Below are 23,186 nucleotides of genomic sequence, written 5' to 3' on the forward strand. Positions count from 1 at the left end.
GATGTGGCAAGTGCTGTGATGAAGAACACATAAAGGACGAAGAGGCATCACCCTGGGAGAGAGTGTGGAGGGGTGGTCCAGGGAGAAGGACCAACCTGTGCAGAGGGCACTTGGGTGTGCGCATCAAGTAAATACGGACAAAGGAAAGGCCTTCGTGAGCTGGAGTCCTAAATATGTGTCCATGATAATAGATGATTCTTTCTCTATGAGACTTTAAGTATCTCACTTGTTGAACCCTGATGAGCTTCTCTATAAAGACTTTCTTTTGTAGTTTCAATGCCCTATATGGAGTAGAAGGCGTGCCACCTCTATGGGAAATTCTGGGTCCGTTTTATTAGCCATGTTTGGGTCAGAATTCTCAGTAGATAAACTCCTCTGTCCCCTAGCCTTTGACTGGCTAGGTCATCTCTGGTGCTTCCAAGCTGGGCTCCTGGCCCCACCTCATTAGCAGGTTTCTCGCTAGGATCCCAAAAGGATATGTGTTCTGGGATGCTCTGGACCCGTTCTGGGGCAATGCTAGCAAGAAAGCCCTGTCTTACACACCTGATAGACACCCAGCAAATATCTGTGGACCTCTCTGTGGGAGCTCTGAAGAGGCCCTCCCCAACTCCTACCCTGCCCTCGAATCCTCCACGGGTCCATAGCAGGCTGCAGACTTAGCTCTGTGGGTTGGGGCTATATCAAGGACCAAAGCAGACCAGCTCTTGGTGTATACCTGACCTGGCTCTTCAGCCCTTCTGCATCACTTTTGAATCAAACTAAATGATCACCCTCTGAGGTGATTCACTCTGAAAGCTTGCTAGGGTGGGCTCTGTTCCACAGTGCCACTGAGCAGGGTGGGAGTGTGATGTGTTTTTGAGGGGTTGATTCCTGTAATTATAGAACTTGAGTCAACCAGACTGGCTGTGTTTGGTTCTTTGGGCACACAAGGTACCAGAGGATTTACCTTTCCTGCTTTAGAGAGGGAGATATGTGTATAGCACCCCGCCCCCATCACCCTCACACACAGAATCTGTGACCCTATAATCTTCCTATTGGGAATGTTAACATTTCTGTAAAATGAACATTCTAGTTCCTTCATCTCAACAACACTCCCTTGTGTTTGCTCACAACCCGAGGAATTGGGAGCAGGGCAGGATGAGAATTACTTCTCTCTAGTCTAATCTAGTGCAGCAGACCTCCACCGTGAACTACTCGGTGCCTGGCTGGATTCTGGGAAGGTTTCCCGGACCTGTTGCATTTGGGCTGTGGCTTGAAGGGCAGGTAGGGCAGCAGGGGAAACCATGGGAGGGCTTGCCCCAGCAAGAGGAGCATGCACACCAGAAAGTGGCCCCTGGGGTCTATGATCTGTGTTGGCAGCAGAGCCAAGCCATCAGCATCTCGCGGGGCCAGTGCCTCAGGGGCGTAGGAGGAACTGAGTCCCACAGTCTTTCTCTCTTGCAGAGCCTCAGGCCTCACTCACCTTGACTCTGTCTCTTTATAAATGAGGCACTGGGGCCTCTGAGAAGAAGGGGGCTGCTTTGGTGTCTTGTTCCCCCGATTAGTTTTGGCTGGAGTCCTTGTTGAGGCTGAGCCATAGTGCCCTGTGGTGTCAGCTAAATGGTAGAGGGAAGGGGATGTGGACTTTGAAGTCAGGAGGACCTGGGTCCGATACCCAGGACGGCTGTGCCCTGGCCTGCTGTATAACTAAGTGCTTGTTCTCTTCACTGCCACCACCCAGGACTGTGGCCAGGGTCAGAGAGAAGTCCTGAAGGGCCAGGCGTTAGGAGGCACCTGTTATTGTCAGCTGTTGCTGTCCCGGCACTCCTGAGGGCAGTGCAGGGATAGGGAGAGAGTGGCAGGAGCCTGTTACCTCCAGAGGAGCAGAGCCCTGGCTTGGGACCACTCCCTGGCCTCCGTAGTCCCCCGGAGGGTGGACACACGGGCCTGGGTGGGGGCCAGTGAAGGCTTCTCTCCCCCTCGTACCCAGTTGCTGGTGATCATGCCTGGCAGGTGCCTGGGAGCCAGCTGCCAGGGGCCTCTGGACAAGGTTCTCTGCTGTCTACGTCTTTGGCAGCACCAGCGCCTGAGCGGGAGGCAGTCTGGCACCCGGATTTCAGGCAGGAGAGCCAGCTCTGCTGTCCCCCCATCTGACAGCTGGGCATGGAGGGCTTCCCGAGTGGACAGTGGCTCACTCTCTAAGTGCCCAGCATCTCATGGTGTTGTTTGGTCCAATTTCCTTTTGCATTGTGACCTACATCATTCTCTATTTGCTAAACCCTCTGAGCAGGCAGCAGTAATAAATCAATTAATGACTCCGATGAATCGTTTAATGGCTGACAAAATAACACTAAAGCCAACAGCTTGCATCTCTCCAGCAGTACCAAAGGATGCTGGTTGACTGGGGTGGGGGACGAAACAGAGACTGTTAGCTAAATTAGTGCAATTAATGCGTGCTTTCAAGGCGGAGGCGGCATCTGCTCAGCTCTGAGCCTGTGCACCGGTCATGCAAACCACTGTGGTGGGCCACTCACTGGCTTCTCTGGCCAAGTGTCTGCCTTTCTGGCCTTGATAACAGGGGACCCCAGTGAACTTTTCAGACTGTACATTTGTCCTGTTGCAGCAGAGGATGAGCCGAGGGCAAGTGACTGTCCCCGTTAAATTTGGCGCCAGCCAAGCAAAGTGTGGTCTCCTGTTTTTGAAAAATGTGCTGAGGGTCATGCCTTTAGTGATTTCTTCTAAAGTTAAAAGTTTCTAGAAGCAGGCAATTTTTTTGTTCTCTGCACACCTCAGTCCTGGCAGGATTAAGTTGTCATTGGAACTGAGCGTGTGTGTGGGTCCACGCCAGGGAATTTTCTGCCTTGCAGAGGCAACTGCCAGTGTTCTTGTTAAGGAGCTGTCACTGGCCTACTATGACATGTTTGCGGTTGTAAGTAGCTCCTTTAAGACTGTGTGTGTGTGTGTGGGGGGGGGGGGGGGCTAATGGTGTAAACCCAGGCCATGAAGCTCATCTCTCTTTAAGAAGAGAATCAGTGTTGCACAAATAGTGTGCGGCTGATCCACTCTGTACTGTTCATTTGTGAGGGCACCTCTAGCCCTTAATCTCCCCCGTTTTGCGTGTACATGCCTAGAACCCGCGCCCTGTGCTGTGCAGCCCAGCCAGAGAGGTGTTTGCACATGGCGGAGGGTGCCCTGGCCAGCATCCATGATATAACCAGGTATTAATTATGTGGGACTCCACCTCTTACACAAACGGTACCCTTTGATCCAGTTCCCAGAAGTTGGGTGCTCCCTGGGATGGATGAGCAAGGCCCGGTGGCATGGTGGCCCTGGCCTTCTCAGCACAGGGAAAGAAGCCAGTTCTTCATTCTGGGAATATCCTGACTGGAGTGCCTTTGTTTTCATTTTTAACAATGAAATCCTATTTCTCTACATGGGGTAGAGAGAGGCCACTCCTCAGAAGCACGACCTCTGTTGAGCAGAAGATGTCTGTGGATAGCCCTGACCCCCTTTCCTTCCCTGGCCTGCTTCATGTTCATGGAATCCTAGGAACTAAGCATGTTTGATGTCGGCCTGGTGCTGTGTCGCTGGTTCAGGGGCTTCTGTTTGCTGATCACCTGTCTCTGCCTGGACCTGTTGCCTGAGAGTCCTATTTCAAGTTCCCCACGCCCCAAAGAAGATAGAGGGCTCCCCCCTTTAGAGATGCCTGTGAAGGGCTCCTGGAGAATGGAAGGGCTGGGCCTTAAACCCTGACCTCTGTTCTCTGGTCAGAGAACATCTTGAAGCCATCTTGGAGCATCAGCCTTGAAACTGAGACCAGAGAAGCTGTGATGTGTCTGAGAACTGGGCTCTGATTTTAGCACACCTGGGCTTGACTTCCAGTTCTGCCCATCTGAGCTCTGTGACCCTGGACAGATCCCTTGATGTCCTCATGTGGAGTCCCTACTGGGTTGTCGGGAATGCTGGGGGGAACTGGATAAGCTGTGGCCAGAGTAGCTGGATGAGTTCAGGCAGCGGTGGGGGGTGGGTGGCTGACTGCCTTCCTGCAGAACAGTCCCCCTTTAAGGAGGGAAGTGAGTAAGCCCCAGGCACGCTGCCCCTCTCCACCCTCCCCCCCCCCCCCCAACCCCCCGATATTGGGCTGGGCCAGAGCCTGGCGAGGTGGAGGCTTGGCAGCATCTATGCTCTGAAAGAGAGGCTGTCGGGCCTGGCTCCCGGGGAGGGTTGAGATGACAGCGGTAATCTCTCACCTCTGTATCACCGCCCGCATCTTCGAGTCCTGCCATCCTCTAAGGCCTGGGCTTGAGTGCCACCTCTTCCGTAAAGCCTCCCTGATCCCACTAATCCCCGCCTCACCGCGCCCGCCTGGAGCACCTGCCCACACCCCTCCGCTCTGTCACCGCGGCTCATTTCATCCTCCTCTGGACCTCGAGGGCAGAGCCATGCACTGTCATCTGCCGCCCTGGCAGGCATGGCGCATCCTAGCAGCCCCAGAGCGAGTGTCTGCCGAGCGCGTCCGACGCATGTAAAGCCCTTGTAACCTTTTCAAGCTCCCACCTACCTTGTTTTTCCTTCTCTTCCTAGGGTAATTTGCCAATTAGATCCAGAAGACTTTTCAATGGGTTCATGCATTCCTACACACACACACACACACACACACACACACACACACTCCCACCACCACCACACCCCTTCCTGAAGGCCAGCTCAGCTATTTGCTGGAAGGAGCAGGGTTAGGTCAGTCTACTTAGGAAGAAGAGCAAAACGTGTAGATGATCTCAGATGCAGAGACTGCTTTGTGCTTGCCTCATGTTTGTAATGATCTCTTGTTTCTTGTCATAAGTGTCAAAAAGCATTACAGAACCCTCCTGGGGAACTACAAGGGTGGCAGGGAGACTGTTTGGGGTTTCTGGACCCAAGATTGGGGTGGGGGTGTGGAGGGACAGGGAGACTAAAGTCAGAGCCACTTATGATGATGTGCTTCTCTGTGCCTGTTTCCTTACTGCTAAACAGAAATGACCTCTTTGTGGGGCTGTTGAGTCAGTCAGCCATTCTCTTCTCTGTCCTAATCTCTGGGGTCAGGATGGAAGACAGTTGCTTCTTTGCGCATCCTTTCTCTATGTCCCTGAATTGATCCCCCTCACCCAGGAGATGTGGGAAGAAGCTCTGGTGTCAGGACAGCTCTCACATGGGCCTGATGGCCTGGCTATGGCAGGTCAGGGTCTTTTTTGCCTACCCGTGGCCTCTTTTTCTGGTCACTCAACTGAGATCTCAGTGTGATGCCCACTGTTTCAGCAAAACCACAGCACCTCAGGCACCTTGTCTGGAGCTGAGCAGAGGCTGGAAGCAAGAAGTCTTGAGCAGGTCACACAGTAGGTAGTTTGCAGCCAAAGTGGGAGCCCTTGTCCAGGGACCCTCACTCTAGAGCTCTTCTATGATAATAATTCCCAGGGGGAAACACCAGACAGTGGTAGGGTAATGTGGCTCTCCCCTCTAACAGAGGGGAAACTGAGGCTGAGACAGCCAGCATGGGTGTCGGTTGGAGAACAGAGATCAACCCCGCATGTTCCGATTTGTAGCATGCTCTTGCTGTGTCCCAGCTGTGAGCCACCCCAAGTTAACATAGGCCATCACTTTCTGAGGCAACTCACTCTGATGCTCAGATGTGGAAAAGCTTTTTGTAGCTCTGAGCATCTACCTCTGGACCCAGAGCCATCCCTTGGCACCAAGAGATCTTGCACGTCCACTCCTCCTTCCACATGACTGCCCCCTGGCTATTTGGGGCAGGGATCCTGTGTCACTCACTCCTGTGTGTCATCTAAACCTATTTTTAATGCCAGCTGGTTCTGTCTCTTCACATAGCAACAGCTCTGTGTTTTCTCCAAGCTGCAGAATTAGAGTCCCCATTCTCCAGAACAGATTCTCTTCTATGATCTGTGTGTAAAATCTAGAGGCTTCTTCTGTCTCTCTCCCTATTTTGACCCCACTTCTCTCTATCTTGGCCTTTTCTGTTTGGATGATGACATTCTCTCCACTCCCTTGTCTACATCTCCGGCTCATCTCTCCTGCTAAGATTAACATTCCCTCTAGGAAACTGGGCCCAGAGGGATCCAGGTCACCCCGATATTTTGCACAGATTGCTGAAGCCTCTGTCTTGATGATACCGTTGCAAGCATCCCTCCTTCCCCTGGTCCCACAAAGACCATCATTTTTCACTTGCCCTTCTCATGTAGGCAGCACAGAGGTGCCTTCACTCCTCTGAGTGACCTGTGTTGCCGAGCTGCATGTACCCGGCCACATGCCACACACCCTGTGGTGTCCTGGGTGCTTGGCCACATGGCCTGTGTGGAGTTTCAGTTGAGGAAGGCTGTACTTGGTGGTTTTGCATGTGGGCTCTGTGCTGCTACATGCCTAGGCCTGAGTATTGGGGTGGGACGAAGAGGGAGGGGGTTGCAGAACAAAGTTCCATTTTGCAGCCTTTTAAGTCAGGAGGGGCGGCCAAGCTGGCAGGAGTCCCACGGTTCCCTTGGAGTGTTTGTTTTTATTCAGTTTTCTAGGGGCTTTGTGTACAGAGGATTGTTTTTATTTTTATTTTAAAGATGCATTTGTTTATTTTCGAGAGAAAGAGAGAGAGAGTGCATGCACACAAGCGGGAGGGGCAGAGGGAAAAGGAGAGAGAATCCCAAGCAGACTCCACACTGAGCCTGGAGCCCAACGTAGAGCTTGATCTCACAACCCTGGGATCATGACTTGAGCTGAAACCAAGAGTCTGACACTTAAGAGACTGTGCCACCCAGGCACCCCGAGGATCATTTTATAAGAGGGAAAATGGGTATGATGCGGGGGAGGGAGGGAGCTGTCCCATGTTAATTTGTGAGTGAGAATAACTGGGGTTCTTGGGGTGGGGTTGGAAGATAACACCTTACAGGGTACATCCTCCAGACCCACACTTTGAGAAGGAAGCCTGAGCACTTGTCACTTTCCACAAGATAACTGTGAGTTACGAGGTGAGAGTCTTCTGGGAGCTTCTCCTGGTTCCTCTGCACTGACCATGCTATTCCTGCAGCCACAGGGGACTTCTTGCTCCAGAGCGAGAAAGGGGCCCAGCAGCATGTTTGAGACTTCCAAGTGTGTTTGTACTTGAGTGGTGTCGGGTGGGCTTGTCAGAGGTACATTGGGATGCTCAGCACAGGCATGGCGGTCTCTCCTGAACATCAACTTGCTAGCACAGGATGCCTGTCGCTGTAGGCATGTGTGCGTGTGTGAAACCAGTCCGTGTGCAGGGTGAGGCGCGGGTGAGGCGCTGCAGTGAAGCCCGGGGGCCTGGTGGTTGTGTAACCACCATGGGATCGTAAAGAAACCCTACTCTTAAGGGAGAGGGTTGTGGGATCAGTCCTCCTTGGAAGGCTCCCAGGCCACGAACAAAAAGACAGTATGCTGCGGGGCAGCTTGAGGAGCTTCAGGCACTTGTCTGGAGGCACCTTGAGCTTTTCAAGAGGACTGTTGCCCCTGAGTCATGGAGGAAGCAGCTGGCTAGAGTGGGCCACACCACCCAGGGCAAGGCCTGTTTTCTATTTAGAAAAGAATTTTCAGTTAGTTCTTTTAAAAAATGCATGAGTTACCAAACTGCATGCCTGATTTGATTCTACTTTTTTTAGTCCACATATGTGTGCCTATGTAGATAAATGTGGGTGAGGGGGGCCTGGGCACGGGGAGCTCAGATGTCACTGGCTGTTACCTGCAGGCTCTGATAACAAAGAGATTTCTGGGTGGTTTTTAATCTTTGATCTCTTAAGTGTTCTGTAGTGAACAGAGAAGCGCTAAAATTCAGAGTCCTCCGGAGAGAGGACTGTTCTCCTGTTCACACAGGACCTGCTCTTTCCAGTCCCTTGCCCCCTGGGTGTGTGGACTGGGTTGAGAAGAGCAGTGTAGAAGGGCCCTGGAGATTGTCATGTCTTGCCCTGCCGTTGGACATGTGGGGAAACTGAGGCTCTTAGCCAGGACCTGAGCCCACAGGGAGGTCTCCAGCTTCAAAATCCAACGCTCTTTATAAATCCTGCTCCAGCAGGAGGATTCCATCCCCGGCACCCACCACAGCCCCGGCAGCTATAGTGAGTGTCAGGGGCTTTTGGTTTGGGTTTTGTGTTTTTAGAGAAAACTCACATGAGACGCTTTGCTGAGTGCCTTAATGGAGCTCTAACTCAAAGCTGGAAACCGCAGGGAGAGGCCGATTCTTAGCAGTCCGGAAAGGCCTGGCTCCAGATGGCCAGGTTTGAGCAGGTCTTTGAATAATAAAAGTCGTAATCATTTATTGAACACCTGCTGTATGCCTCACATCTCGGAGATAGGTAAAACAGCCACTGCTGTCAGGTGCGGGGGTGGGAGAAGGGGGTCCAATGGATTGGGTTTTGTGAGCAGCAGTTAGTACTTAACCCTTTTGTTGCCCTGTAACACTGCTGGCCACTCTTTTGCTTCTTCAGTCTTTTCTGCCCTTTTGAAAGTTTTCCCGTTATAAATACATGTTGCCTTCGTAATCAAAGAATAGCAGTAACTGTCATAATTCAGGTTAATTATTTGGCTTATTTTTGCTGCTGTGGATGAGGCTTTGAATGATGAAAGTTGTCTCCTCAGTTTCCTGCCACCTTAATCACTGTTAACATGGCTTTCCTTTCCTTGGAGGGTAGCAAAAATCTGTCCTCCACCCAGATGTCAGAGAACTACACCATCTGTTTTCTAGAAACATAGTTACCCCAGCCCTGACATTCAAAGAACCATGGCCCACCCACCAACCCATAGTTCCTAGAACCATGGACTCATTTCAGATTTTGTAGGGAAATGAGATCTCAGAGGGAGGGAGCCTTGTAAGTCATGCTCCCATGTTCAAATTTTCATTTAAGAGGTTTTTTGTTTTTTTTTTTAAATTCTAAGATATCCTTATGTTATGTCCTTAAAATATAAAGAGCTCTTATTTACCACTAAGGAAAAAGTCAAATACACTAATAGCAAGGGACATGAACATCTTACCATAAAAGTAGATCTACAAGTGGCCAGCATAGACCACTTCAAGAGGTAGTGATCCAAAAAAATAAAAATACCAAAGAGGTACCATTTTGTAACTACCAAAGGTATCGAACACTGATGTAATGCATGTTAATTAAGTTGGGTAAGTAATGATACTTCTATATAATATTAGACTCATTAAAAACTCATGTTTTCTTTGGCTGTTTAACGAGAAGGGGAAGTGCTCTTGACATTCCTTAAGAAAACACAGTGGCTAATTTTCTTTTTTCCTTTGCTGTGTTCTCTAATAAGTGTTGTATGCTAAATGATAAATGCTAATTTAAAGAATCAAGTTGGTGAGGCTTTCCAGAGCTTTCTGTAAAAACAAAGTGTTGTCCTGGGTTAAAGTCTGGGGAGGAGTGGATCCGGACGGAGGAGGAGAAATGGGAGAGGGCTGTCTTGAGTCTGCTTTCCTCACGCAGACGTTTGTGTCTCTGTCAAGCAAGGGTGCTTGTGTTCACCTCAGAGGCTGCCTCAGTATTCAGGGAGAGACAGGGCAGGAGAGGGGGTGGCAGGAGGGACCCAGCCTATTTCTAGCGTCAGGCCCAGTGGCTCCTGCCATACACATCACCCAGGGCCTCCCCAGGCAGGAACTCCATCTTTCTCGTCCTCGTCCCACAAACAAGTCAGTGCCACATTTGTTGAATAAAACATTTAGTTAGTTTTAGCAAGACAGGATTTTGGTTTTCCCCAGGCTGTTGCCTACTACTCCCACCTACCCGTTAATTATGGTCGTTGACCTCCCAACCTGCTCAACTGCAGAACTTGTGGGGAGATGTGAGTGGTTGGAGAAAGACCATGTTCTGGGAGGGCCCCTCTGTTTGAGAAAGATGTCATTTCTACTACTCCGGGTTTGTGTGTGTGTGTGTGTGTGTGTGTGTGTGTGTACACTATATATGAACTTTTTTCTTTTGGTAGGAGGGTGACTTTTATAAATGATCTGACATTGGAGGGATAGGTAGGTGAAAATGAGCCAAAAACTTCCACTGAAGAATTGGAGGAGAAAGTAAAATACATAGTGAAACTCTAGTCGAGACAATGGAATCATAGAGACTTAGGACAGAATTTAAAAGCATAGAAACAGATCCAAGCCTTTGTGAGATTTTTGCTTCCGGATTTCAAATGAGTGGAGCAAGGTCATGCCTGAAGAGTAGAATCTGTATCCTGTACCAAAATAAGTACCTGCAGGATTAAAGAGTTATATGTAAAACCAGTCTTTGAAAGAACTTGAAGAAAACGTGGGTGCCTGTTTACGTCACTCCTATTTTTCTTTCAAACTTTTCTGCCCCTGCTTCCGAGGAATGACTGTTGGCTGTAAATCCTGAAAAGTTGCATTTCCACAGAACCATCGAACACAGACATATGGTGCAGCTAATGCATAGCCTAGCATACTCTCCCAGGTGGCCATTACCCAGATAATACTGGGGTGGGGTGGGGGTGCAAGGCAGGTGGCCCCTCCCTCCATCCCTCCTGAGTGGGGCTCTTACCCGGCATGGACCTCACTGTCCTCATTCGTGATGTTTGAGGATGCTTGCAACACATGGCAGGATGGTTAGTAGAGTCTCTTTAATTATAGAGAGGGTTGCATTTCAGTAGGCAGAAGCATTTTAAAATGTTGGGCTAGATTGGCCAGTCCATCCCCACCCCAGTCTCTTTACCTGGGTCTCCTGAGACACCCAGTGCATGCCCATACTGAGCCCTCCTTGCTTCCAGATTACCAAGCTTTCCCGGTTTACAAAACACAGTGCATCCTGTCTCATAATCCTCCACAACCCCAATGAGCAGGCAGGATGACAGCGATCCCCCACTTTTTACAGGAAACTGGTGTGGGAAGGCCACCGGGCTTGCTCATGGCCATCCCCATCGGTTGCTAGTACAGGTAATAGCACTGGAACCCAGATGTCTTGATCCCCAGGGGATATCTGTTCATCTTGCTACATGTAGTGTGTTCATAGGATTCACACATTACCTCATTTCCTTCTATCAAAGTTGGAAGTTAGGAGTTCTGGTTCCTATTTCCTGGCTGAGGAAAGGGAAGAAGTGAATTCTGCTGAATTTGTAGGAGAGAAAGAGGCCTTCCGTTTCCTGACCCCAGGGGGGCTCACTCTTGTCCCGGAGAACAGACCCCTGAGAGGCTGTTGAGTCTCAAATTCAGTCGGAAGGGTAGGGGGAACAAGGGGTGTGGGTAGGTTGGTGACGTTGAGGTAGGAGAGGGGGTCCTGCAGGAGGAATGCCTGGGTGGGGGAGGGGTGTGTGTGCAGGGGACCAGCCCAGGTAGGGCGGGGCGGGGGCATGACTTGCCCCATCAGGCTCAGACATGCTGACCACACGGCAGGTGGGATGCAGATTGTCTGGAAGCGGGCCAGGCTGGGGAGAACGACGTGTGTTCACCCCTGGGAGGCATTTGCTGAGGCAGATGTACCAGGTAAATGCCAGAATAGCAGCATTGAAGAAGAAAAGTGCCTCTAGTCCCTCCATTGGGCAGCCTACCTCATCTGCTGTGAGACCCGAGACCCTGATGGGGCCCAAAACGAACGCCCTCCTTTGGCCTCTCCAGGGACATTTCCCAACAAGGCTGTTCATTCATTAAGTTGTGGATATTTATTGATCTGCTCTCTATACAGCATGCAACCTCTTGGGGAGGCACAAACATTTATAAAGCACCTCGACTGCCCTGCAAGAGCTTCATAAAGCAGTTGAGTGGGGAAGGCAGGGCACCCGTACATTAACAACAGCTACACTGTGCTGGCCACCTACTCCTGCACTGTGGTGCCAATGAGAAGTGTGGGCATTGTTCTCCCACTTTAGAGATGGCAAAACAGAGGCTCAAAGAGTTCATTGCTTGCCCAGCAGGAGACCCTTCTGGGAAGGTAGTGTTTGTGGAGGACATGGGCAGACAGAATGGGTGGGGGGCAGCCAGGGGTGGGAGTTCCAAGTGTTTTATGGTATGTGCAGCAACTAACTGTCCACCTCCTTGTCTCTGCAGAGTGCAGCAGCCGCCCCGAGCCCTGTGCTTGGCAACATTCCCCCCAACGATGGGATGCCGGGAGGCCCCATCCCTCCGGGTTTCTTTCAGGTATGTGCTGGGCCCCCTGGGTCCTGTACTCCTTCCGCTCCAGGCCAGGCCCAGGCAGGCAGGAGGGAGGGAGAGACAAGAAGCAGTAGCTCAGTTTGCCATGGTCTAAATACAGTTGCTTTATGCTGGTTCCAACCCTTCCCATCCCTTTCTCCACCCCTTCCAAAAACTGAGGAGAGGAGAAAAGAGATGGCGAGCAGCCCCCCTGCATGTGCTGTGTCACTTCTGCTGGAGCTTGTTTTCTTCACACCAGCTTCGAAGTCACGACATGGCCCGCCCCAATCGGGGAGGCGGTGGGGCTGCTTCCAAGTCCGTGTGGAGCTGTCTTCTAGAACAAAAGGCTTTTTTTTTTTTAAACAAGTAAACTGTTCTTTGTTTCTGTTTTGTTGCCTGCTGTCATCGTCATTGTTTACTTTGCTTGTCCAAACTACAAACCTTAGGCGTAATCTAAAAAAAAACAAAGAACCCACCATCCTGGCAGGTCTCAGAATCCTTTCCCTCTGGTTAACCACTTGATTTTTTCCGAGTGTGATCACAGTCGGCATCCCACGAGCATCTGTGCCCGTATTCCGCCCGCCAAAGACACGGGCAGGTCCCACATGGGGTGGGAGCCCCGTCTTCTCCAAATGACACCTTGTCGGCCTCTGGGGGCTTTGTCATCTGTCAGGGTTGGGTGTGGCTGCTGTCCTCTCTGTGCCTCCTCCTCCTCCTATCTCTGCAGTCCCCTTGGGAGGGTGGGGGTTGGCGGGGGGACTCATTTGATTTTTAACCAGGCTGAGACTGGAGAATGCCATCTCAGAGAGGTATCAGCGTGCAGGGCTGGAAGGAGCTTCTTTGATGAAGCTCTTCAGTATAACATCTCATTCTTTCAGATTTGTCTGTGGCAGGTTTGAGAACCTGCCTGTGTTCCCCACTGCTTTGAAAGGCTAGCACTTCCAGATAAGAATATGGAAAGAACTGTTGTATAGTAAAGAAGGCCAAGATCTCTCTGTGAAGCCCAAGAATTTAAAACTGGGAGCATTGAGGCAAAGTCCACAGAGAATTTTGCTTGGTGTAAGCCAGAATTTCATACCTTGTGCATCTAGCAGTCAGACGCAGGCTGTGGGAGGCAGGGGCTCCCTGTTATTAAGACATCCTAGCAAAAGGGGCAAACTTCTCTTAGAGATAGTAAGGGGATTTTCTTCTGGGTGGGGGATGACCTAGAGGACACTTCTCCTTTGTAAGATTTCACATTTCAGTTGATCTTGAGTCCCATGAGACAAGGGTTTGGACAATGCTGCTCACCATCCAAGGAGGGAAAGGTGAAATTTGGGTGTTGTCCCAAACCAGAAAGAGCAGATTGCCCACCACCGTGGTGGCAGTAAGGGGATTGAGAAAGGCATAGGGATAGCGGTTGAGAGCTTTGGATGGCCACACTTATGTCTATGTATTCTTAGCTTGCTGCCTGAATTGGAGCCTTACCCTGGAGTTCAAAGGGGTACAGCCTCTGAAATGGTTGTGTGTAGGCTCCAGGTTAGACCAGACCAGGCACTGCCTGGGGCTTGGCTTGTGGTGAGGCATCAGACGTGGGCCAGGGGCCAGACTTGAAAGAGAATGAGACATTCAAATCTTGGAAACCTCATGGACTCAAGAAAGAAAGCCAGGTAGGCATCTGCCCTTTCCCCAGAGGGGCAGGGCAGCCCAAGAGCCACTGTCTGAGACGATCATCCATGCAAGGAGCAACCTTCTTTCTGGGCACTTCAGACAAGTGTTGTGTACCAGTTGGTGGCCTTTCACACAGGTGTTTATCTGCTTGGGACTTCTTTCCCAGGTTTATGCATCCTCACACACAATGCATGGACACTTTCGATACAGTGCAATTGTGGCTTTCCTGCCTGGTGGACAGAGCCCGAGGTGCCAGGCTCCACCTGTGTGTGTGTGCATGCCTGTTGAGGCTGCTTGCTGGCATCTGAGTGCCCAGTACAGGCCACTGTGGTGGGAAGAGGTGGACAATAGCGAACTGTATTTTTTTTTTAAATAGGCCATTGACTTCTATTTTGGCCTGAGTCTGGGGCAAGGCAAGGTCTGCCTGATATGTGGGCAGCTCTTAACTTCCTGCTTTGGTATAATTGTCCATGGTTAAGGCCTAATTCCAGACATACTTCTCGGGCCCTCCCCTGTGACGTTCAGGGGTGTGTGGTCAGAAAGCTCAGACTGATTCCTGTCCTTATTTGGCCACTTCCAGCCACTATCAAACAGAGGTAACACTTGGATCCTCTTGACTGGAGGTCTTTTCTGATCCCCAGTCAGGATGAACCACCAGGAGTTGGCAGGGGGGACATTGAGCAGGGACCTCTCTGCGTCCTGGGTGACTTTGTGTCCATCGTTCCACTCCTGCCCCCCTTCAGGTGAGGACATCATTTTCTAATCAGACAGATGAAGATGAAGGCGGATACAGTGCTTCCTGGCTGTGATGCTGAACTACTCAGGCTGGGTCACTGCTGAAGGGAAAGGGTATCTCTCTGGAAGGAGGTAGTGACTGTCCGTTTCCGGAGTAGGCCAGCTCACAGAGGGAATATTAGCTATTGATTGCTGGCCCTGCCCCTCGCTCATCTTGCAGGCGGCCACTCCGATATTAGAAGGGAAATAGAGATGCTATCAGGTGTTATCTGCTGCCAACAATTGCACTTCTTTCCCTGCTTGGCCACAGTCTGAGTGGGCAGCTCTGCTGCACCAGGGAGCCAGCCCAGATTGACTGATCTAGCTTTGACCAGATCCTATCCTAAGGTGGCTGGCCCAGTTTTTGCATCAGGACTCCACCCCTCAGTTGGTGCTAAAATTTGAAGCCAGTAGTGCCTCCAGGGTGGGTGGGAGGGAGCAGCTATCTACCCCCCATCCTAGCCCAGAAAGGAACACAGGGGCTACTTCCTTAGATTGCAAGGCTACTCCTGAAGTCAGAAGGTTTGGCTGTCCACACGTTAGGTTCCATCTGTGGGCTTTTTCTTATTTAGGTTTCTGAGATGCACAGTGCCCTAGTCCTGTGGTATGAGATGTTTCTGGTAGAAAGTTGAGGGCCGGCAAAGAGATGGTTTGGGACCCAGCCTGACTATACCTCACAATATTGGGAAATGTTTTGGGTTTTTTGGCATTATGGTAGAACTTAGCAAGGACATTCTACTGTGTGCATTCCTTGTAAAAAAAAAAAAACAGCCTTCATCTTGGCATCCCCAGCAACTGGTGTGCACTAGGAACCCAGGAAATGTTTGAACTGAGTTTGTGTTGCTCACGTTACCAGAAGTGGAGCCCAGCCAGTCCCAGAGTTCTAGATCCTCTTTCTGACCAGGCTGGGAGGGTCCAGGGGTGGTGTTCTGTAGTGGGGAAGGATGCAGAAGACAACAGCCTGAGGACAGCTGTTCTAGTCCCTAGTCCCGGTTGTCCATGAACTTGCTGAGTGACCATGGGCAAGTTGTTCCCCATCCCTGGGCCCTAGTTTCCTCACTAGTAGATGAAGCAGGGTAGACCAGATGGTCTTTGAGGGCCTTTCCAACTTGGATTTTCTGGTTTGGCTCCAGATGGGTTTTACATAATCCAGCAGTGGCATTTTTTTCCCCCATGCAGCTTAAGTCAGTTGGGCTGCACATCTGGCACACTCCGCTTAGTTTTGGCTAGACCTGCTGGTCTGAGTGGGCCCCCAGCTCCTTGGCCCTAAGGTAGTTCTAAGGGAGGCAACATCCAATGAGGATTTCTAGGTCTAGAGCCGGGGAGTTGCAGGAGGGCAGGAGTCACGAAGAAGGGAGCATTGAGTACAGGCTGTTTCTGTTCTTGTTTTGTTTTAAATTCCAGTGATTGTTTTCAGTTATGTCGTATTTGTAGACATGCGACTTACTTTCATTTTGATCCCAGTGCTTCTGCAGAGGAGGCAGGCCTGATTGGGAAAGTGAGACTCAGAAAGGTGTATGACCTGCCCCAGAGTTATCAGCTGCAGGCTGTAATCAGCATCTGAACCCAAGCCAGCTGGTTCCGGATCCCAGCATTCTTCCACAGCAGCCCAGATAACAAATCTGATTCTCTAGAGAGAAGATAGAGAATAAGAGAAAAGGAGGGAAATGATGGAGGGAGAAAGAGGAACCCTAGCCATCTTCTCTGAAACGCAAGCAGTGTTTCTGTTCAGGCGCCAGCCCTGATTGTTAGTGGTAGCTGCTGGAACACTGTTGAGGAGGATTCTGAAGCTGTGTGTGTGCTCAGCAGATCCTGACTGGCAGTGTCTGCCATGAACACAGGGATGTAAGTGGTAGTATGTGACCTGTGTATTTGGCATTCTTGATCTAGTCCGTACTTCATTTATAGATGCAGAATGGAGGCCCAGAGGCAGACGGGACTGTGGTTAGTGATAGTTATTGGCCACCTCTGCGAGAGCAAGGGGCTTGAATCTGGGCCAGAACTGATCAGTCATAGCCTGCCCCCAGGAGTAGCCAGCCTGCCAGAGACACTGATGGGCAAACCCATGCCCTGTAGCAAGAAATGGAGAAGCCGGGGCCTGCCTGGGGGCTTCCTGGGGGCAACACAGTTTGGGATGGTGTCCCAGCGAGGTGGGTGATACATAGGTGCTCAGTAGGAGATGAGGCTGGAGAGTTTGCTGGCAGTGTTTGCTGGAGCTTTTTCAGGACTGTTGGCTTCATCAGGACTGTTGGGTGAGCTGGTGCTGCTGGAGCACCCTGGTCTGCACTATGTCTGGGCCAGGTCTTTGTTCCAGAACGGTTAACTCTGCGCCTTCTCTGTCACCTCTGTGGAGGCAGGAACCTGGGGGCGAGCCACACTGATGATGGGGACGGGTATTGCTGAGGTCTAAGGGCTAGAGCTTGAGCCTTCTCTGGAAAAGACAATCTTAGAGGGCCCAACCCCCTTTGCCAAATGCACAGTATGTTTTGCCCTGAACAATCCCCAGATTCTTTCCATTGTAGTGGGGCACAGTAGGGATTGACATGCCCCCCCCCCCTCCGCCCCCATTCCAGTGAGTTCTCATTCCTGCCAGCCAAGTCCACCCACCTCTGAGGCCTACTCCCAGAGAACCCACCCCCTCAGTTGTGGGCAGGGGGGAGGGGGGAAAGAGGAGAAGAAGCATATGATGTATATGGTCCAGAAACCAGAGAAATGATCCAAAACTAAGAGGGAGAGATAAATACACACGACCTTGGACCTTTCCTATTACAGGGAGCACTCTCCTTATTTCTCGAAGAAGTAGCTGGGGTTTCTCTCAGAGAGGAGCCGCCTCAGGAGGGCTCTGATGACTGACGAGAAGTATCTAATGTTCAGCCAGACAGAAGATACTCAGACCAGGGGTGCCTGTCTGGCTCAGTCAAAAGAGCATGCGACTCATGATCTCAGGGTTGTGAGTTTGAGCCGCACGTTGGGTATAGAGATGACTTAAATAATAAATAGATCTTAAAGAAAAAATGAAATACTCAGACCTGCCGCAGTCTGCAAGGCTTTAGTCCTCAGATCTGAGATCCCTCAGACAGAAGAAGAGGGAAGCCAATTTGAGTCTTTGTATGGAAGATGGTTCTACTACCTGCCAACTTAACACAGTAGTGAGCTGCTTGGCACCAGTGATAACCAAGTAGAGATTCAATGCCCAGTAGAGAGAGAGCCTTGGGGACTGAGCGCCTTGGGGTGGGACGGTGTGTTTCCAGGGATGATCAAAGCCCAGTAAGTGAGGGCATGCCAGTGGCAGCAGCTCAGGTGCTCCCCAAAAACTGGGCCAAGTGCTGTCTGTTTCCTGCCTTCCTCTCCGGTGGAAAGTGGGCAGCAGCACTGTGAGCTGACATTTCTCTTGGCAGAAAGCTGCTGAGGCAGGAAAGACCTCTCTAGGGTCTAACTAGGGCCAGGGCGGGACTAGAAGAGGTTTAGAAAGAAGCAAACCACCTTGTTTGTGTGGTTTTCAGAGCCTGCTGCCAAAGGAGGACTTGATGGGCAGGGGCATGGGTCTCCATTTGATGGATGGCAGCCTGAGGCCTGGACCTAAGCCATGGGAGGCCTGGCAGACTTGCTGGATATCCCCTAGCCCATGGGCCAGGCAAGTTCTCTGAGGGCATAGTGGCCTCCCAGTCACGCAGCCTTGGTGAGCACTGTGGATGAAAGAGGCAGCCGTGGACCTGTCCTCCAGGGGCTCACAGTCTGGTGGAGGAGGCGGGGAGTGATTCCACTGGGAGTTCAGTGCCTTGGGGGCAGGCGAAGGAGCATCTGGCCTAGCCTATGTTCCATCTGGGAAACTTCCCTGAGGAACTCTCAGAGAGGAGTGAGGCCTGAGCGGCAGGCAGATGCCAGTGACTGGGGAGACAGCACAGTGTGCCAGGACGTAGGTGGGAAAGGGCAAGCGGCCTGGATAGACACTTGAAGGACTTTAATGTAAAGACAGGGGAGCCATGGAAGGTTGCTAAGAAGGGGAGTGACGGGGTTGCAGGAAGACCCCCAGTGACCTGGAAGAGCTGGGCTTGTGGCAGGCTGGCCACCCTGGGAATGTGGGTTCAGGCTGTGGCTCTCTGGGGGAGGGGGACTTGGCCAGGACCTGGGCTGCACTGGTGACTGGGTGCAGTGGCCTGGGCTCCCTGCCCTGAACGGACAGCCCCATGCTGGATGTGGGAGTGGGGAGAAGCAGAGCTGGGAGGATGCCCAGGGTTCTGACTTGCATTAAGCTGAGGTAGTGAGAGGCTGTCAAGGGGCCTCCTACCCTGTCAGACCTTTTGCTTTCAGAGGGAGGTGGTCTTGTGGCTGCCCGCCTGCCCCTGGAGGCTCCCAGCCAGTGCTCTCGGGTCCTAAAGTGGAACTGTCTAACCTCCTCTTGTAGTGTTGGTGGAACACTCTCTAGATTAGAAAAGATACCCCTTTCTGTGATTCCATTTGACCCTGTGAGCTACATCTGAGAGCTAACGGCATTCCCACTCTGGATGAGGAAACTGAGGTTCACAATGGCCAGGGAATTGCTCGGGGAAGGCGGCCCTGGAGTGGGGGGTAGGCTCTAGAGCTTCTTGATGAACACCCTGTCTGTTGGGGAGCAAATCCCCTCCCTTTCTGGACTGCACTGTCTGCGCCCCCCCCCCCCCCCCCCCCCCCATTGCTGCAGACAGGAGAGGTTCTGATAGATGCGTTGGTCTCTCTGGGAGAGGAGGACAGAGATGCTGTGTCAGGGGTGAGTGTGCCAGTTCTTCAGGGGACAGAAGTACCCCCTCCTCTCCCGCCCCCACCCTGCCTTCTGCCTCCAGCCTGACAGAAGGCAGGGTCACCCCCGCTGGGAAGGATTAGAGAGGAGGCGGGGCACCCCAACTGCTGGGCCCTGGGTCGCTCCCACCCCAGCCCCACCTGTTCCAAGCGCAGCAGCAGCCCCTCCCCTGGCTACTGTGAAGAAGCCAGCAGCTGGCTTTACGCCTGAGGACCCCTGCCTTGGTTGTGGGACGTCCTGGTTTGAGTCCAGTCCTGCTGTGTGTCCTTGGGGAGCCATCCTCCCCTCTCTGGGCCTTAAGTGCTTGAGAGGGCTGTCGAAACAAACCCCTGGCTGCTGGGAAACTGGGAAACTGTCACCTGGGCTGTCTCTCCACCTCCCCACCATGGACGCATGCACACACAAGCCTCCCCCGACAATTGCCTGGCCTGTGTGAAAAGGCCAGGGCAGGAGAGAAGGGGAGAAAAAGGCCTTTTCTTCTTGCCAACAGCACCTCCACAAAGGTCAGGCTGTGCTCCTGCCCCGCCCGGCAGCCAGCCTGGTGCCTAACGTCTGCCCAGCGGCAGATGACCGCGCGGGGCTCCTAGCAACCGCGGACAAAAGGTTACTCCTGACGTGCCGGGCACGGGCTGCGTGCCGGCTGCGGGCCCCTCGCCCTCCCTCCTGAAAGGGAAAACAAAGTTGCGGCAAGGCCTGGCGCGTGTGCCTGTGTGCGCGCGTGCGGGCCTGTGTGCGTCTGCACACTCGAGCCGCCTCTCCGCCCCTCCGAAAAACGTGAACTCCGCGTGTCGCCGTAACTCTCGCTGATGAAATGGAAAGTTGAACATAAATCAGTGTCTGCCGCCCTGTTAGCTCTGCATCAGCAGTCAGTGCCTGGGAGATTTGCTCGGTAACAAAGCACCCGGCTGCTCCGCGGGCCTCGACCGCCCCCTAACGCGGAGCCGGCCCAGCACCAGGGAGCCCGGCCACTGGGCACCTCTGCCTCCCCGCCGGGGACCCCCAGCCCCGGGCCTCTGCTCCCTCTGTGGGGAGAGGAAGGGGAGCGTCTTCCGGAAGGACCCTTGGGTCTAGGAGGCCTGGACTCATTCTTGCTGCTGCTCCTTAAGCCCCTGGAGACCCCAGGCTGTCCCATCTCTCCCCCTGAGCTGTAAGCCGACTCAGATCTCTGACTTTTATGGATCCCGTCCTTAAGGATTGGCAGCCCCTTCACTTCCGTGTGCTCAAAACTTGGGCTGATTTATCCTTTTCCCCTTCAGTCCTGGGTTTTCTCTTAGATTTTCCCCTGTGTCTGAAAGCTGTCCCAGTACGCCGACTATCCCCCCGCCCCCCGCAAGATCCTCCCCCACCTTTCAGGAGGATGGGGGAGCCCCCTGTGTTTTTGTTTTGTTTCTTCATACTTAGCCAAGGGGCTAGACCCTCCTGTGTTCCTGCTTCCACCTTCTGTGCAAATCATGCTGAGGTTTTTTATTTTTCCCCCTTTAAAAAAAAAAAAAAAAGGTCAAATTCCTCAGCCCTTGTAGCAGAAGAGATTGGAGGAGGAGAATTCCAGTGGAATCCTATAATAACATGCCTTGGCATTATGTGGCTCAGGGTAGACCCCCCTGAATACGATCACACCATGCTGAAAGGAAACTGCCCTTCGGGGAGCCGGGGCTGGGCCAGGGGGCTGGACCGGGGTCAGAGGGCTTTCTCACATCTTGCCGAGTGCTAATTGTGAGGTGCTGTCCTAAGGGCTGGGATATAGCAGCAGATCCACAATGTGGGTTTGGGGTTCATGTCCTGTTTCTGCCTAAATTAACTCCTCAGCCGACCTTTCCTGGACAACTCCCTCCCCCAGATGAAGGCCCTCAGATAAATGAAGTCCTTGAGCCAGGCCTACTTGTCATCCAGCAAGTCTCTGTCTCTTGCCAATACCAAAATGGTGGGATTACACTTGGTAAGAGTACGGCCAGGGGGCAGGTGACAGCTTCTATGAAGTGTCAGTTCCATGCTGGGTGCTGAGCTACCCTGGGGGCTGCCTAACCAGGGGACACCACGTTAGCTCTGTATGCAGTGCAGTGATGAGGAGGAGCAGAGCATCAGCCCTGGGAGAGGCTTCCTACAGACATCTCTGAAGAGGGCAACACAAAGCATAGTGTTTGGACTTTTTTTTTTTTTTTTAATTTTTTTATTTATTTATGATAGTCACAGAGAGAGAGAGAGAGAGGCAGAGACATAGGCAGAGGGAGAAGCAGGCTCCATGCACCGGGAGCCCGACGTGGGATTCGATCCCGGGTCTCCAGGATCGCGCCCTGGGCCAAAGGCAGGCGCTAAACCGCTGCGCCACCCAGGGATCCCCGTGTTTGGACTTTGGAGCAAGACACCCCAGTGCCACTTCCTGGCCATGTGTCCTGGGGGAGGTTACCCGACCCCTCTGGGCACTAGTCTGCTGCTCCTCCACAGAGGAGCTCATTCAACAAATTGCAATGTCTTCTCTTTGGAGCTCTGTAAAGGACTCTACATAGAAACATTTACTCGTGTTCAGTGATGGTTTATCACTGCCATGGGAACATGACCCATTGGCTTCAGGATCCATATTGATCAGCAGTCAGAAGCTGAGCACCTGAGCCCCTGGAGCTCATTCACCATCCCCCTCCTCACCCTCTCTGAAGGCCTTCCATCCTACCTGGAGGCCCTGAGGTCACGTGGCCTGGGCTGGCATGTCGGCTGCCTTGAAAAAGACTGTTAACCTATCCGAACTTTATTGTTTCACCTGGTGTTGGGAGTGAAGATAGCCCCAAACTCTTGGGCGCTTGTGAGGATGCCATGAAATGAGGCCCACGAAGCCCTGCCTGATGCCTGGGGTGGCTAAACACTCAGGATTCTGTGTTGTGGATGCATGTATGTCCTGGGGCTGTTCTTTCCCTCAGAGCTAGGGGTCAGGGTGGGGCTAGGTCTTGTAGCTCATTCAAGGGCAAGGGCCACAGTAAGAATTCTTCCAAGAAGTAAGTCTTAGGGACTCAGCACAGCCTTGGGGGCAGTGATGTGCGGGAGAAGTTCTGGGTATTTTCGAGATTGATTGGCTTTTTAGTACTTAGCCCTTCTGTTAGACTGATGTATATGACACCTACTAAGCCCCAGGCCCTGCTTGGTTCTTTTAATGTGTATCTCACTTAATCCTGCCCTACCTGGCTTAACTCCTTGTTCCTTGGTCCACCCAGTGGGAACTTACAGGGGAGGTAGAGACAGGGAAGCAGGTTGTATGTCTAGGAGCTTCTGATTCTGTTCCTGCCGGGCTCATTAATAGGAACTCCTTATCGTGAGTTGATGTCAGCTCTCCCGCCTAGGGGGCTAGGTCTTTGCCAGTCATCCTGAGTTTTGTCACTAGTGGATCTCACCTGGGAGTTTCAGCTCCCCACCTGTAAAATAGGAACAGCTTCACCAGCTATGAGTTTGGAAATGTAGTCGAATAAAAGGTAGATCAGACATCTGCACAAGCCCTTCTTTCCAGGGGAGGTGCTCAGTCATCTGTTCCTTCAGCGATACTCAAGCAACAGCTTTCTGCCGTGCCATGCTGGCTTCCAGGGTCGGGAGGCCAAGCAGAACCTGTCTGCAGGTGTTCACAGTCCACAGGGCCGACCCCAGCCTGGGCTAACTGCAGGCCAGCGGGCAGCTGATTCCCCTCCCTGGAGCACTCTTCCTGTTGATGGCATCCCTGTGGTAGAGAACTAAGGTCCAGCTTCTTGGTAGGACACAGTTCTTTGTGATCTAAGCCCTGCTGCCTTCACACCATTACTGAACGAGCTGTTGATCCCCCAGGACAGGAGGCTAGGCTGAGACCCAGCCTCCGTTCCTCCAGCCCATCTGTGTGGCCTCTTCTCCAGACTGCATGGTTCT

The 23,186-nt window shown here is 52.2% G+C and overlaps 1 protein-coding gene across 9 annotated transcripts in view; it reads left to right on the top strand.

Moving 5' to 3' along the window:
* SSBP3 (single stranded DNA binding protein 3) overlaps nucleotides 1-23,186 on the top strand; it is a 164,822-nt gene that overhangs the window by 104,766 nt on the left and 36,870 nt on the right. For all 9 annotated transcript variants that reach the window (XM_038537451.1, XM_038537454.1, XM_038537457.1 and 6 more), the window contains one exon: nucleotides 12,026-12,115. In XM_038537451.1, coding sequence (XP_038393379.1) covers nucleotides 12,026-12,115 — 90 coding nt within the window. The remainder of the gene's footprint in view (nucleotides 1-12,025; nucleotides 12,116-23,186) is intronic.

The sequence above is a fragment of the Canis lupus genome, chromosome 5, assembly GCF_011100685.1.
Source record: "Canis lupus familiaris isolate Mischka breed German Shepherd chromosome 5, alternate assembly UU_Cfam_GSD_1.0, whole genome shotgun sequence".
Lineage (NCBI taxonomy): Eukaryota > Metazoa > Chordata > Mammalia > Carnivora > Canidae > Canis > Canis lupus.